At 48.2% G+C, this 12368-nt stretch overlaps 4 protein-coding genes; 2 read left to right on the forward strand and 2 right to left on the reverse strand.

The window, feature by feature from the left end:
- Positions 1 to 602: 602 nt before the first annotated feature.
- Positions 603 to 1749, reverse strand: RCC_07422 (related to dioxygenases related to 2-nitropropane dioxygenase; the record flags this gene model as incomplete). XM_023772680.1 has 2 exons in its annotated part: positions 603 to 1409; positions 1474 to 1749. The coding sequence occupies 2 exons, from the start codon at positions 1747 to 1749 to the stop codon at positions 603 to 605; spliced, it is 1083 nt and encodes a 360-aa protein (XP_023628448.1).
- A 1770-nt stretch (positions 1750 to 3519) lies between these two features.
- On the reverse strand, positions 3520 to 5157 carry RCC_07424 (uncharacterized protein; the record flags this gene model as incomplete). Its single annotated transcript, XM_023772681.1, has 1 exon — positions 3520 to 5157. One exon carries the CDS (start codon positions 5155 to 5157, stop codon positions 3520 to 3522), a length of 1638 nt encoding a protein of 545 aa, XP_023628449.1.
- A 341-nt stretch (positions 5158 to 5498) lies between these two features.
- RCC_07423 (uncharacterized protein) lies at positions 5499 to 5751 on the forward strand (the record flags this gene model as incomplete). XM_023772682.1 has 2 exons in its annotated part: positions 5499 to 5591; positions 5659 to 5751. The coding sequence occupies 2 exons, from the start codon at positions 5499 to 5501 to the stop codon at positions 5749 to 5751; spliced, it is 186 nt and encodes a 61-aa protein (XP_023628450.1).
- A 4503-nt stretch (positions 5752 to 10254) lies between these two features.
- RCC_07425 (related to dopamine-responsive protein) lies at positions 10255 to 12288 on the forward strand (the record flags this gene model as incomplete). XM_023772683.1 has 6 exons in its annotated part: positions 10255 to 10380; positions 10431 to 10516; positions 10565 to 10631; positions 10688 to 11336; positions 11394 to 11744; positions 11792 to 12288. The coding sequence occupies 6 exons, from the start codon at positions 10255 to 10257 to the stop codon at positions 12286 to 12288; spliced, it is 1776 nt and encodes a 591-aa protein (XP_023628451.1).
- Positions 12289 to 12368: the final 80 nt, after the last annotated feature.

The raw sequence follows: 12368 nt of genomic DNA on the forward strand, positions 1-12368 counted from the left end.
CTCCTAAGTTACTTATCTTTATACGGCGTAATATAGTAGGTTTAAAGAGGTTATACTCCTACTATAGCGCTAGTTATAAGTATAGATATCGTACGAGCGCTATATATATATATATATAAATTCCGTATTATCTACTCTATCTAGTATAACCTTTATACGGTATTATAAGCGTCCGTACAATGCGAGACATAACGCAATTACATATTAAACCGGTAGTCTAACGCGCCGTTAGACGCTTTAGACCGCCGGCGTAGTGCTACACTAAGAATAGAATTGTTGTAGCCCTGTGGCTAAAACACTACCGTAGTCGGGGCCACTCAGGTACCCGTAACTAACCTTCACACCTGTCTCGCGTATGATAACATTGTATGGAATGGTGGATGCATGAGACCTGTACGGCTTCATCTCGCGCGGGTGAGCATCAGGTCCACAATTAATAGGGAGTTCAATGTTCCGTACCGGCTGATCATGATTCGCTAATGAATAATACACGCTTCCCCACAGCCAGGAGAAGTTGCAATTTCCATGAGAAGTGGCTCCAAACACAACAGTCTCTCCGCGGCACTCGAACAGGGCCGGCCGCATGGTACAGTACAAATGCTCTACRGCTTCGAGCCTTGCGTAATCCGTTTCGCCTGGTCAAGAGTACTGCTCGCCTCTTCCACCATTTCTTTCACAATCTCCGCTGCAGTCTGGCCGGCCCTATTCACAGCACCAGCCACGATGCCGGCCGGTCTCATGGCCGCACCGTCCTCGATCTCATCGGTCAGCTTTCCGGACTCGTGTAACTTGTCCAACTCGTGCACCAGAGGCACTATACCTCTTGACGTCAGATCCTTGATCTCAGCTTGTCGATTCAGCTCCCAGTCCGTCAAGTAAGGAGTCCTCAAGGCTCGTAGTGGCCTTCCGGACCAGACTGTCAATTTGACCCAATCGTCGTACCCAGCAGCTATGACCTGCTTTTTGAACACATCAGGAGCTTTGGATTCCACGGACGGAATGAAACGAGTTCCGACCCAGACACCAGACGCCCCAAGCATGAGTGCTGCGGCCACACTTCTTCCATCGTTGATCCCGCCTGCCGCGACAAGTGTCACGGGCTTCTTGGTCAACGGGGATGTGTACTGCGCACAGATGTTGGCGCATGCTGGGGTGAGGACCATGCTTGGGATATCTCCCGTGTGGCCTCCGGCCTCGCCACCTTGACAGCAGATCAAATCGACACCTGCCTGACACGCCTTGTGAACGTGCTTTGGATGTCCAACCATGTTCATGACTAGGATGTTGGCCTTGTGGAGCTTCTCGATTACCCAGGGCTCGGGGACTCCGACGGCTGAGACGAAAAGAGTGGCGCCATATTCGATGACAATATCAATGAGCTCTCCAAGTGTGCCGTGGGTGTAGTCATACTGGAAGATCTCGTCAGCAAGCCGCCCCTGAAGAGTGTACCTTAGGCAAAATAGCAATACTCACGTTGGTTTTCCGAGCATTGCCACCGACCTGAGGTAGCAATAAATCGACGCCGAACGGTGCGTTCTCGCAGCCTCTCGCCTTCAACTCTTCTTTCAATTCGCCGAGCATGTCTCTGAGCATTTTGGGCGTATAACGGGCTCCTCCAACAGTTCCGAAACCACCAGCAGCAGTCACAGCAGCCGCCAGTTTAGGACCAGCTACTTGATCCATTCCCGCTAACATGATGGGGTGCTCAACGCCCAGGAGGGTCGTCAGGATAGTTGTGAGAGGTGCCATCTTGATTTTACAAGAAAGTGGTGGTGAGACGGGAGGGAATAGAGAATGGAACCTCAAACACAAGCAAGAGCGATGGTTATACAATAGCTTTGATGATCAGCGGCTGTCAGCGTCCGTCATGCCCGTTCTGTGTGGGATTGCGAAGCGGGTCATTAAGCAGGCGACGACACATAGATGTCGGTAAGTCTTTGGACTTGTAGCCGTCAGAATCGTACCCGTATAGCGAACAGGAGAGGAGAAGCCTCGCAACACAAGTGAGGTCTTGGCCGGTGCCGAGGCAATGGCCGGTTATTCATTCCATCGGCGAAAGAGTTGACCGGACTCAACTCCGGAGGAGACAGACGCGTCGGTGGCCCGGACGTGGTCAGTCGAAATACTGTTCACGTRGCACAGGCGTGACACAGGAGCGCCTGTGAAGCAAATATACGGAGGAGTGCCTCCTCGAATCCTCTTGGCCACCCAGTCAGTCTCATCAGCGCCGCCATTACACAGCGCCCTTCGATCTACAGAGTCACGAGACATTGGACAGGCAACGCGCAGAAGGAGATTTCTGATGAATTACTGGTCCCTCGCCATTTTCCCCATCCATCTCATAACCCAATGGGCTTCACCAGGGCACCAGACTCAATAGCATTACCGAGTACCAAGGATTATCTGCACGTACAAGCCCCACCATCGAAGTTGCAACTCAGATCTTACCACTCCAGAGAAGGAACCTATGGGCGAGGAACAAGTTGAAGCAATCGAGGACGATCAATGGGATACAGTCGTACCACGGCAATCCCCGWAAACACTGGTAGACGGAACCTGATGTCACCAGTCCAATGATTGTAATCGTCCAACACCAAGCCAGTATCCGCATGTTGCGGTATTTGTTATTCTTGTGCGCCTGACAAAGATCAGCATGACGAGTATCGCGTTCTGTTAATATGCACATACTTTGGTGTCGCCACTTGGGACCCACGCCAAGGCTCGACCGAACAGTCTGTCTTTGATCGCAGTGAGATATGCATACGACTGAATCACCATGATGAACTGGACATTGAGCCCGTACGAAGCCTTGGCCCAGCACCGAATCGCGATGATTGAGTACAAGATGGACGGGACGGCGAATGCAAGATTGTAGTACCGGACGTACTCTGGTCGGATCCACAACATCAAGACACCGGGAAGCGGATTGATGAAGATCGATAACGAGATGGCCGAGTAATACATCATTCCGGACAGATAGCATATCTTCTGGATCCAGGACAAGTCAGACCGCCAGAAGTCCATGTTGGTGAGCAGAGTCGTGGAGCCCTGCAGCGCACGCGGTCAGTGCAGTTCATGGAGAATGTCACAAGACTCTTACCATACACCACCTCATCTGCTGGCTGAAGAAAGCCCTTGGTGTGTCGGGACAGATGCCGCATGCCAGGCAGAGCGGCAGGTATCTGACCTTCCAACCTCTTGTAACGGCATAAAATCCTGTATGCACATCTTCGGAGAATCCAATCTCAGCGGTCCCTCCAACCTCCACCAGAGCCTCACGACGATAAACAGCATTGCTACCAACGCATATGGCCGCTCCGAAACGATTACGATTGATTTGTACAACACGATAGAAGAGCTCTTGCACAGATCCGGCGCCTTGTTCCACCCACGACTGGTCCGAAGAGGTTCGGAAGAATTGAGGTGTCTGCACAATGGCCGTGTCTGGACGAGCGATGTGAATCGGCATGATTTCGTGGAGGAAGTCACGACGTGGGCAAAAATCCTGCCGTGCAAGCGTCAGCAAACCATTCGCCATGGAGCAATCTCTGGTGGATGCGTGCTCACAGCATCGAATATCGCAAAGAAGTCGCCTTCGGTCCTGGCAAACGCCCAACGTAGATTTCCCGCCTTTTTCAAACGCGGCCTATCTTCTCTGCAGATGTAATTATACCCGTACGACCCCGCCAGTGTTTGCACGGCTCCCGAACCACCATCGTCGAGCACCCAGACTTTCAGCTTCCCGGCCGGCCATTGGAGTTGCTGGATATGCTTGTATGTATTCTCGAGGATCTCAATTGGTTCCTTGCAACATGGGAGGTAGACATCTATCGACGGGCAATCGATCCCCTGAGGATCGATGGGATTTTCGGCAAGAATACGGTGATGCTTGGTAATATCGTAGTCCTTGCCGCAAATGGAGACTGTATACGATATGATGAGGTAGAGCTGAAGGAGGAACACCACGGCGCCGAACCAGTAAAACACAGACTTGCTGGTGTCAGTATATATCGATCCATCAACCCCCCGCACGGAACTTACAGAAGACACGACAAACAGCCACATACCGACTGAAAGGCTGAGGAAAGAAAACACACCGAAAGAATACAAACCCAACCGATTAGTTTTGAGGTACAATGTCTTTTCCAGGTCTGTGGGACCCGTGGGCATTATCAATGGAGGCGATTCCGACGGGTAGTATGTTGCCTCGATGCTCGCTGCTGCACGACTCCAAACGCTGGCCTTCGAGGAATCGCTGCTTGATGTCTTTTCGTCACTTTGAGGCAAACATTTCTGATCCTCAACCGCGTCTTCGGCTCCTCCTATCGTTTCGATCTCGTCCTCGGGCCGCCTCGGAGCCACCCTTTTGGGATAAGCAGGGATACCAGCGGGCAAATTGATATCTCGACGGTGTATGGGACTCGTCCCGAACCAGGTTAGTGCCTCGCTTTGGTCAATCACACTGGGCAGAGAGGCACGACGGCATCGAGTGGCCAGTTCTGGGTTGTGCTGTAACTTCGATGCTTCTGTGGAATAAAGATTGTGCTGCACAGCTGAGAAGCTCGATGAGCGTTGTCTTCTTCGAGCCTCGCTATACGAACCATCGCTGGTCGTGAAACGCTTGAGCTCCTCTTCCGATGGTCGAGACAAGCGCCGGGAGCTGTGTCTATCTGAACTGGATACGTTGGACTCGTTTGCACTACTCACGCCAGTCACCAGCGGACTCGATGTTCGTGGTCGTCCAGTTCCTGACAACGCTTTGACGCCTGCATGATTTACAGTGAGCTGAGACAGGTTGGATGGCGTTCGGGGTATGAATTCTCCATTCGATGGCGTTGAGCAGTAGGATGTTGAAAGTTCCGGAAGTGTTTCAACATCATTGCGACTGGCACCGCTGCTGGCATTGCTGTGGACACTGTTCAGGGTGTTCTGACCGAATCGTCTCGGCGGAGGCTCGTCCAGATCCTGGAGTTGCATGGACAGTCTTTCAAGATCTGACTGCACGAGGGACTTCCCCACTGCTCTTGCCCTTACCGCAAGCGCCTCGAGCTCGATGTCGATTTCCATTGGCGATTTTGCATTATCCTTTCTTCTATCACGACTCGCGACCTCCGCACCTATCTGCTCCGCTCGAAATGAGATCGCGGGGCCCTGCATTTTCCAGTGCAGTCGTGACCCAAAAGAAATCAAGATCAAAGACTTTTCTATACAAGGCAACCAGGAAGATCACCCTTCAAGTCTACGGGACGAACGGCTGGGTACCTGTATCCACGAGGTACCCTCGGAGCGAACGCATAGAATCTCACTCGCCGAAGTTGAATCCTTCCAGTGTCATTCACAATGGCGACCTGGGTATGTCTATTCTCGTGAAAGCACTTCATGCCCATAATGAGCGCCACCGAAGCAATGCTGGTATGCAGTACATGTAAGTCGGTGGAGGCCCGCTTGAGTTCTCCCGAGCACTCATTCATTGGACCAGACTGAATTATCATCAATCAATGCACCCGGAAGCTCAATGTGCTACAGCAATTCATTGCATGCAGATGTTGAATCTTCAGAGTACCTGCGCTGCGCGGTGTCATACTGTCGTGGTAAGGCAGCGCGAAGCGGTTACTTCGTTCTCGAATTCGCCATGCTTACCAGACTATCTCTTTTTAGGATTCCCGTTCTGCAGCTACATGCAGCACGAATACTGCAATGGCACCAAATCTCACTATATTGGTCGGGCTCAACGTATGTCCGGAAACATAGTGTAAGCCTTGCATCAAGCTTTAGTGGCTTYTCAAACGCTCTCGGTAGCTGAAGGAACTGGACCTTGTATCAAACGATCTGGCCAATAGCGCTGAGTTGAACCATTGAAAGCCGTATAACAGGAAATCACGAGGACATCTCAAGCTAAGGGTGACCCAACATGTGACAAGCATTATCTCGAGATGGACGTTCCGATGCGTCTAGGAGGCAGACGTAGAAGGGTGGACATGTGAAACGATGCACTGCTTCCCTTCGAGACCTCAGCACCGGGAATGCCGGGATAACATGCGTTCAAACCGGATCATCAACGACTTCGTCACGTCCGAACGCCTTGAATTGCTGACGACCTGTGGTTCWGTGCTTTGCTAGAATCAAGGCTAACCGTCAATTATGGCCGGCACCAGCTCCATTGACGTTTGCGCCGAACAACTTCATATTTATCAACCGTTGATATCTTGAACCTCAACCAGCTATTGCCCAACCAAAACTAACATTGAGCAAGATCCTAGACCTGAGCGTTCAGATCTCGGAACTTCCCATGGCGAGTCGCGGACAAAGGAAGATTCGCGCATCTCAGCTTTCTCTCAAGTAAAACATAAAGTCGCTGGAGAAACAACGTGATCTGCCTTCTTTCGTTAGACGGAAAGCTCAATATTCTTTTGTGAAGTTCTAGCGACCGCTTGGAGGATTACTTGCGTATCACCTTCGAACGCTGTCTTCCCAAGTAGGGACAATTCAGCGATGAATCAAGCTCGCTGCCTACCGATGCACCCGACCTCCGTCTTACAGCGACGTGGCAAAGACAGGCTTGAGGTACACAACGCTGGTGAGAGCTACGACATTTTCTCCAAAATCTGCGTATCGTGCAGACGGTAGCAGCAAGCTGAAAAGCTGTGCAAGTATGCCGGCCACTTCTGTCCACCACTGCATGTCAGGTAATAGTAGAGTTGCTCCAATCAGTGAGGTTGCACAGCATGGCGAAAGAGAGCATAGTATGAAAGTTAGTCTGCTTCTTATGAAATCGGGCCACGTTGCTTTGGGATAGTCTTAGGACGATACATACGAGGTAGGACGGACTATGAACACTTGGAAAAGGTCCATTGACAAAAGCCGATAGGCTGTTGTCCCTTACAACGAAGCGCGGATAAGTGTCGAATAGATTGCGAGGCGATCGCATGCCGTGTCACCAGCCACAGATTCCGTACGTTCCGGATGGGGGTGACGCTGCATGTGAGTCGTTGTACGTACACAACAAGTAGTGACAACACATGCGTTCGACCTGGCAGGACTCAACTACACGCAGTGACTGTCCGTTCATCCTGCTTTAAAATTGTACTGCCAGCCTTTCAACGTACCTGATCGAAACACAAAGACGGATGGCACTTTGGACTGCAGTGTCTATGTCGTATGCGGTTGAGATGTATATTCATACAAAGACCTTCTTCCTAGGTTATGGAATCTGACACGAGGCTGCGGCGGTGCAGGTCTAGTTGACTCCGTCTGGTGGATGAGAAGACCCGGGCCAGCGGGTCAAGCTTCTACCATTCTATGCTTTACGGACGGAAGCCATTCGTCTTAGCTGAATGGGCTGCTAGTAACATATCGTCTGTTATGGGTGTAGCAAAGGAGAAGTTTATAAACAGAGCATGAGTTGCTGAGCAGGAAGTAGGTCTCATGCGACATCATACGGAGGCGTATAAGCATCAAGCCGAGAGTGAAAATTACCGCATGCATTGACGCAGCAATATCGTTGTGAACTTTCACACTTGCACATCGGCGACAGGTTTTCCACGATCGTCAAGATATTACAAAGATACCAGTGAGTCTGTCCATCGTTAGCAAGGCTTACATTTAACATCTGATCCTGAATCAGACCGAGTTCAGGTGCAGAGTCAACGCAAAGCGACTGCTCCAACATCTCACTCACTACCCCAACCCTAACCCTCAAAATCAACTAGCGTAAACTCAGTCAAGTGAAGGAATGGATGCCGATGAACAAAAATCCCGAGCTGCATCGCAAAGATGTCCGTCTTCGAAGCCCTCTAACAGGACTTAAAAGTAATTAACGGTAATAGCAAGACTACTCCGCGGAGGCTAAAGTCTGTCCGCTTAGCGTGTTTTAAGCTTTGTTTACCCTAATACCACAACCTTTATAACGCGATAATATAACAACTATATGTCGTAATTAACTCCCTTTAAGCGCGTTCGAATTATCTAATATAGAGCTGTCGATAAAATCTCTTTTCCTAAAATTACGTCGAGAATTAAAGGAGTTATAGCTAAGAGTGCTCGAAAAGTATAGGAACGTACTAAAAAGCGAATAATAGGCTCCGGAATATATTAACTTATTACTAATTATTAAGCCGCTCTACGGAGTAGTCGTCCGAAGCGTGTTTAGCCTAGATTATAAGTATCTAACCGGATACGTTAAAAAGCAAGGACTATATATAATAAACAACATAAGGTTAAGGCAGCTAATCGAGTAGTAAAGGCCCTTCGATATAGTATACTCTTAGGCCTTCGAGAACCTCTTAAACTACTAGATAATCGATAGGTATATAATATTCTTTAAGGCAAAGCTTACTATAAGGGTAATAGCTACGATAAAAGGCCTATTATTCCCTTAGTTACTTAAAGGAAGCTAGCTCTCGTAAAATTAGACCTATAGGCTTAATAGCACTATTACGAGTTTATTAAATTACTTAATCTAGAGACAATACTTATCGTTATTATCGATAAGACACTAATTAGTTTTAGAGAGGCCCTTAGCCCTTAGCGTGTCCTTATACCGAAGGGAACACGGCTATACGTAGACTAGTTAAACCCTCGTTTTAAAAAGATGTAATAAGCCGCTACGTGTTATAATACACGTATACGACGACCTTATAAGGTTTAGAACGGTAAAGAGCTTAAAGATACTAATACTCTAATAGATAAGTTAAAGGCTTAGAAGTAACGGTTAAAGGATGTAGTAGATAATTAACGATAACGCTATTATAAAGAACATAGCCCTAAATAGACACTCCTACGGTTAATAAACGATTAAATCTAGCTTAATAATATAGTACTACCTCTAAAAGAGAACGGCAAAGGTAGTATTCTAAAAGGCTTTAAATATAAGGTTACTCTAGCTCGGTTGTTTCCCTATAAAAAGCTAGAGCGTAATTACGGTAAAGGAGGTATTAATTTCGTCTAGTACGCTTTCGGGATCTATATAAAGAAGCTATTCCCTTACGTATAGGAACTATAACGTCGTAATCTATACTATATAGTGTATATAACTAAAGACAACGTAGCTCTTTATTATAAAGTAAGGAGGCTAATAGCTAACGAGATTAAGAGGCTAGGGATTTAATTTATCGACTAGCTACTAAACTTACTAGACCTCTACCTTATTAAGCCTCTTTACGGCGACGAGAAGCATATTATAGAGGACTTTAGGTTCTATATTACCTTAGTAAGTAGTATAATATAGGCTGAAGCTAAGCAATAGATAGAGTTAATTTAGTATAATTATAAGGGATTTAATGCTAAAGCACGAGAACGCTATAATATTCGATACTTTAAGGGCCTATATCGTGGAGTAGCATTAGCTAATCCACCCTATAGCAATAGATACAAGGAACACTAGATATGGCTGTTAACAACACCTTTTGAAAGTGGTCAATATAAACATGAAGTTGCCAAGGCCGGACAGACTTTAGCCTCCGCGGAGTACGTGGAAGAGGGACACAAGCTGGACCTTGATGGAGAAGCTTGACGAGCACCTTGATGGTGATGAGTAAAACTTAATTTGTGAATGGATGGCCAATGCTGATTACAGCTCATTTATGATTGGTGCAATCGACCGCATCTAATCCAATGCAGTCAAGAATTGTGCAAGAAGTCCTTACGTTGGGAGTCTTTGCTGTTCGCAGTAGTTGTCGGTCGGTTGCTATATGTCCTAATACTCTCCCTGATGTCTGTCTGAGCGATAAAACACTTAGATTGGCTTGCATACACATCAATGTCAAGTAATTTTAGACGAGAAGCTACGATTGATCAAGATAAAAGATTAGGCGTTTGGTTCCCTGGAGGATTTGAAACATATCGATGGTCGGCCTGTCTGTCCGTAAGAGAGCTGCACGGCGGACACCTTGCGAAGAGTTGGAATCATCCCAGATCGAAGCGACGAACATAGCTTCAACGATAAGGACATGCTTCTCAGCGACTCCAAGCTCTGCCATTTGCTTGTCCGATTGTCGGAACATCGACCGAGGAAGCATGTTCTTACCGGCTCTTATTCCAGACCTTGATGGTCTGTACGGTGTCTGATTCGAGGGGAGAAAAAAGCCATGAGCAGGAGTGATATGAAGCATAGACCACACCCATCGAAGCCTACATCAGTCCATCCAAGTCATCCATTGAGGTGATTGTTATGCAAACTCACACACAGTTTTTCGAATCTTTTCAATTCTCGTTGCGGCAGTTCTACTCCATCCATAGCCTCTCACAAACACAACAATGGCAAATTCGAAGTTCACAGCTAAGAGCAATRGTGCGTTCAAGAACACCAGATTGACAAGATCCCGCAAAGAAGCACCGGCTCCGGTGAAGGCATTGCCAGTCACATTGCTGTCAGGTTTTCTCGTAAGGTGCTCTTCCAACAATGTTTGTGAAATTTACTGAAAGAGAGCTAGGGGAGTGGAAAGACAACACTTTTGCAGCATATTCTACGGAGCGAACATGGCCTTCGTATCGCTGTGATCGTCAATGATATCGGAGAGTGAGTCAACAGATCGTAAGGATGCCGCCAGTACTCACATGCTTCTAGGGTGAACGTTGATGCGAATCTCATTCGTGGAACTCATCGCCTGACCAAGACAGAGGAGAAAGTCATTGTAGGTATAAATGAGTCTCCAGGAATTTGCTCCAACGCTGACACAAGTCTTCAAAGTCCCTTGCAAATGGCTGTATCTGCTGCACGCTCCGTGGAGATCTCCTCGAAGAGCTCGTACGTCTGGCAGAACTCGCAGAGTTTGACTACATCATTGTGGAAAGCAGTGGCATCAGTGAGCCGGAACAGGTCGCGGAAACATTCGATGAACGTCTAGCCGAACAAATTTCCGCAATGGGAGAGGGACCAGAGGGACTTGACGAAGCGACGCTTGCCAGTCTTACTAGGATCAAGGAAGCCGGAGGTCTTGATAAGTTTGCACGCTTGGATACCACATGCACTGTGATTGATGCCTTTACAGTCTTTCATGACTTTGAGACAGCTGACTTGCTTTCTGCTCGTCGTAACGATGTTACCCCTGAGGATGAGAGGACTGTTAGCGATCTGATGGTTGATCAGATTGAGTTTGCGGATGTCATCGTACTCAACAAGATTGATATGGTTTCCAAAGAGCAGAGGAACCGCGTGCTGAGTTTAACCAAGAAGCTCAATCACAGAGCCAAGGTTATTGAGAGCAGCTATGGTAAGATCGAGGTGAGAGATATTGTGAACACGGGCATGTTCAATCTCGAAGTCGCCCAGACAGGTTCCGGCTGGCTGCAGGACCTTCACGCCATGACATTGCGAGAAGTCAATGGGAAGAAAATGGGTGAGTCGTTACTATCCAACAGCCTTCGATGCAAGTCATGATTACTGACTGCTCCAGTGACGCCAAAACCAGAGACAGAGGAGTATAATGTCCGAAACTTCATCTACGTGCGTAGACGGCCATTTCATCCCCGGAGACTTTTTGCTCTTCTACATGACAAGTTCATCCTACAGCATCCTTTCGAAGAAGAAGACGAGGAAGGAGATGAGGATGCTTCTGAAGACGAGGACATGGACGATGATGAGGATGAGGATGAAAATGAGGATGAGGATGTAGACATGGAAGACCCTCTTGAGCTTCCAGACTCGGATGTGATTCTGGCCAACAAACGAGCCCACCCACTGTTTTCCCGTCTGTTCCGTTCCAAGGGAGAGTACTTCCTCGCCACCCGTCCTGGTCGAGCTGGCGGTAAGTCTGAAAGAGTCGTTTCATGATTCCATACTAATGTGTCAAAGAATGGTCACAGGCAGGAGCGATGTTGACGTTGTCTGGCGGTCGACAATGGTTCTGCACAATTCCACGCTCCGAATGGGAAAGTGGTATCAAAGAGATTGACGAGCTTGTCGATCATGACATCAAATCTGGTGGTCTGTACGGAGATAGAAGACAAGAGTTGGTCTTCATTGGAGAGAAGCTTGATATCCCTGCGATCGAAGCTGTGCTGGATGAGTGCTTGCTAAACGATGAGGAGTGGGATCAGTGGCAGGCTATTATGGCAAAAGGAGAAGGTCCGAACGCCGGGGACAAGGCATCTCATGATGCAAAAAACGAAGAACTTGCCGACCTTTTCGACGATGGATTCCCCGATTGGGAGGAAGTAGGAGGGGACGCTGTGGAGACGCAGCCTGATCACGAACACGGCCGACTTGGACGTGTTGACTCCCACAGCGGCCACTCGCACGCTAGTGGGAAATCGAAGCACGGTGTTAGACCCGATGGAACTGTCTATTAGGTGAAATGTGGCGTTGTAGACGGGTTTGATGACTAGATTGTATGCGATGAAAAGCAGCGTGGGTTATATTTCTCAACTTT

This window comes from Ramularia collo-cygni, assembly GCF_900074925.1.
Source record: "Ramularia collo-cygni strain URUG2 genome assembly, contig: RCC_scaffold11, whole genome shotgun sequence".
Taxonomy (NCBI): domain Eukaryota; kingdom Fungi; phylum Ascomycota; class Dothideomycetes; order Mycosphaerellales; family Mycosphaerellaceae; genus Ramularia; species Ramularia collo-cygni.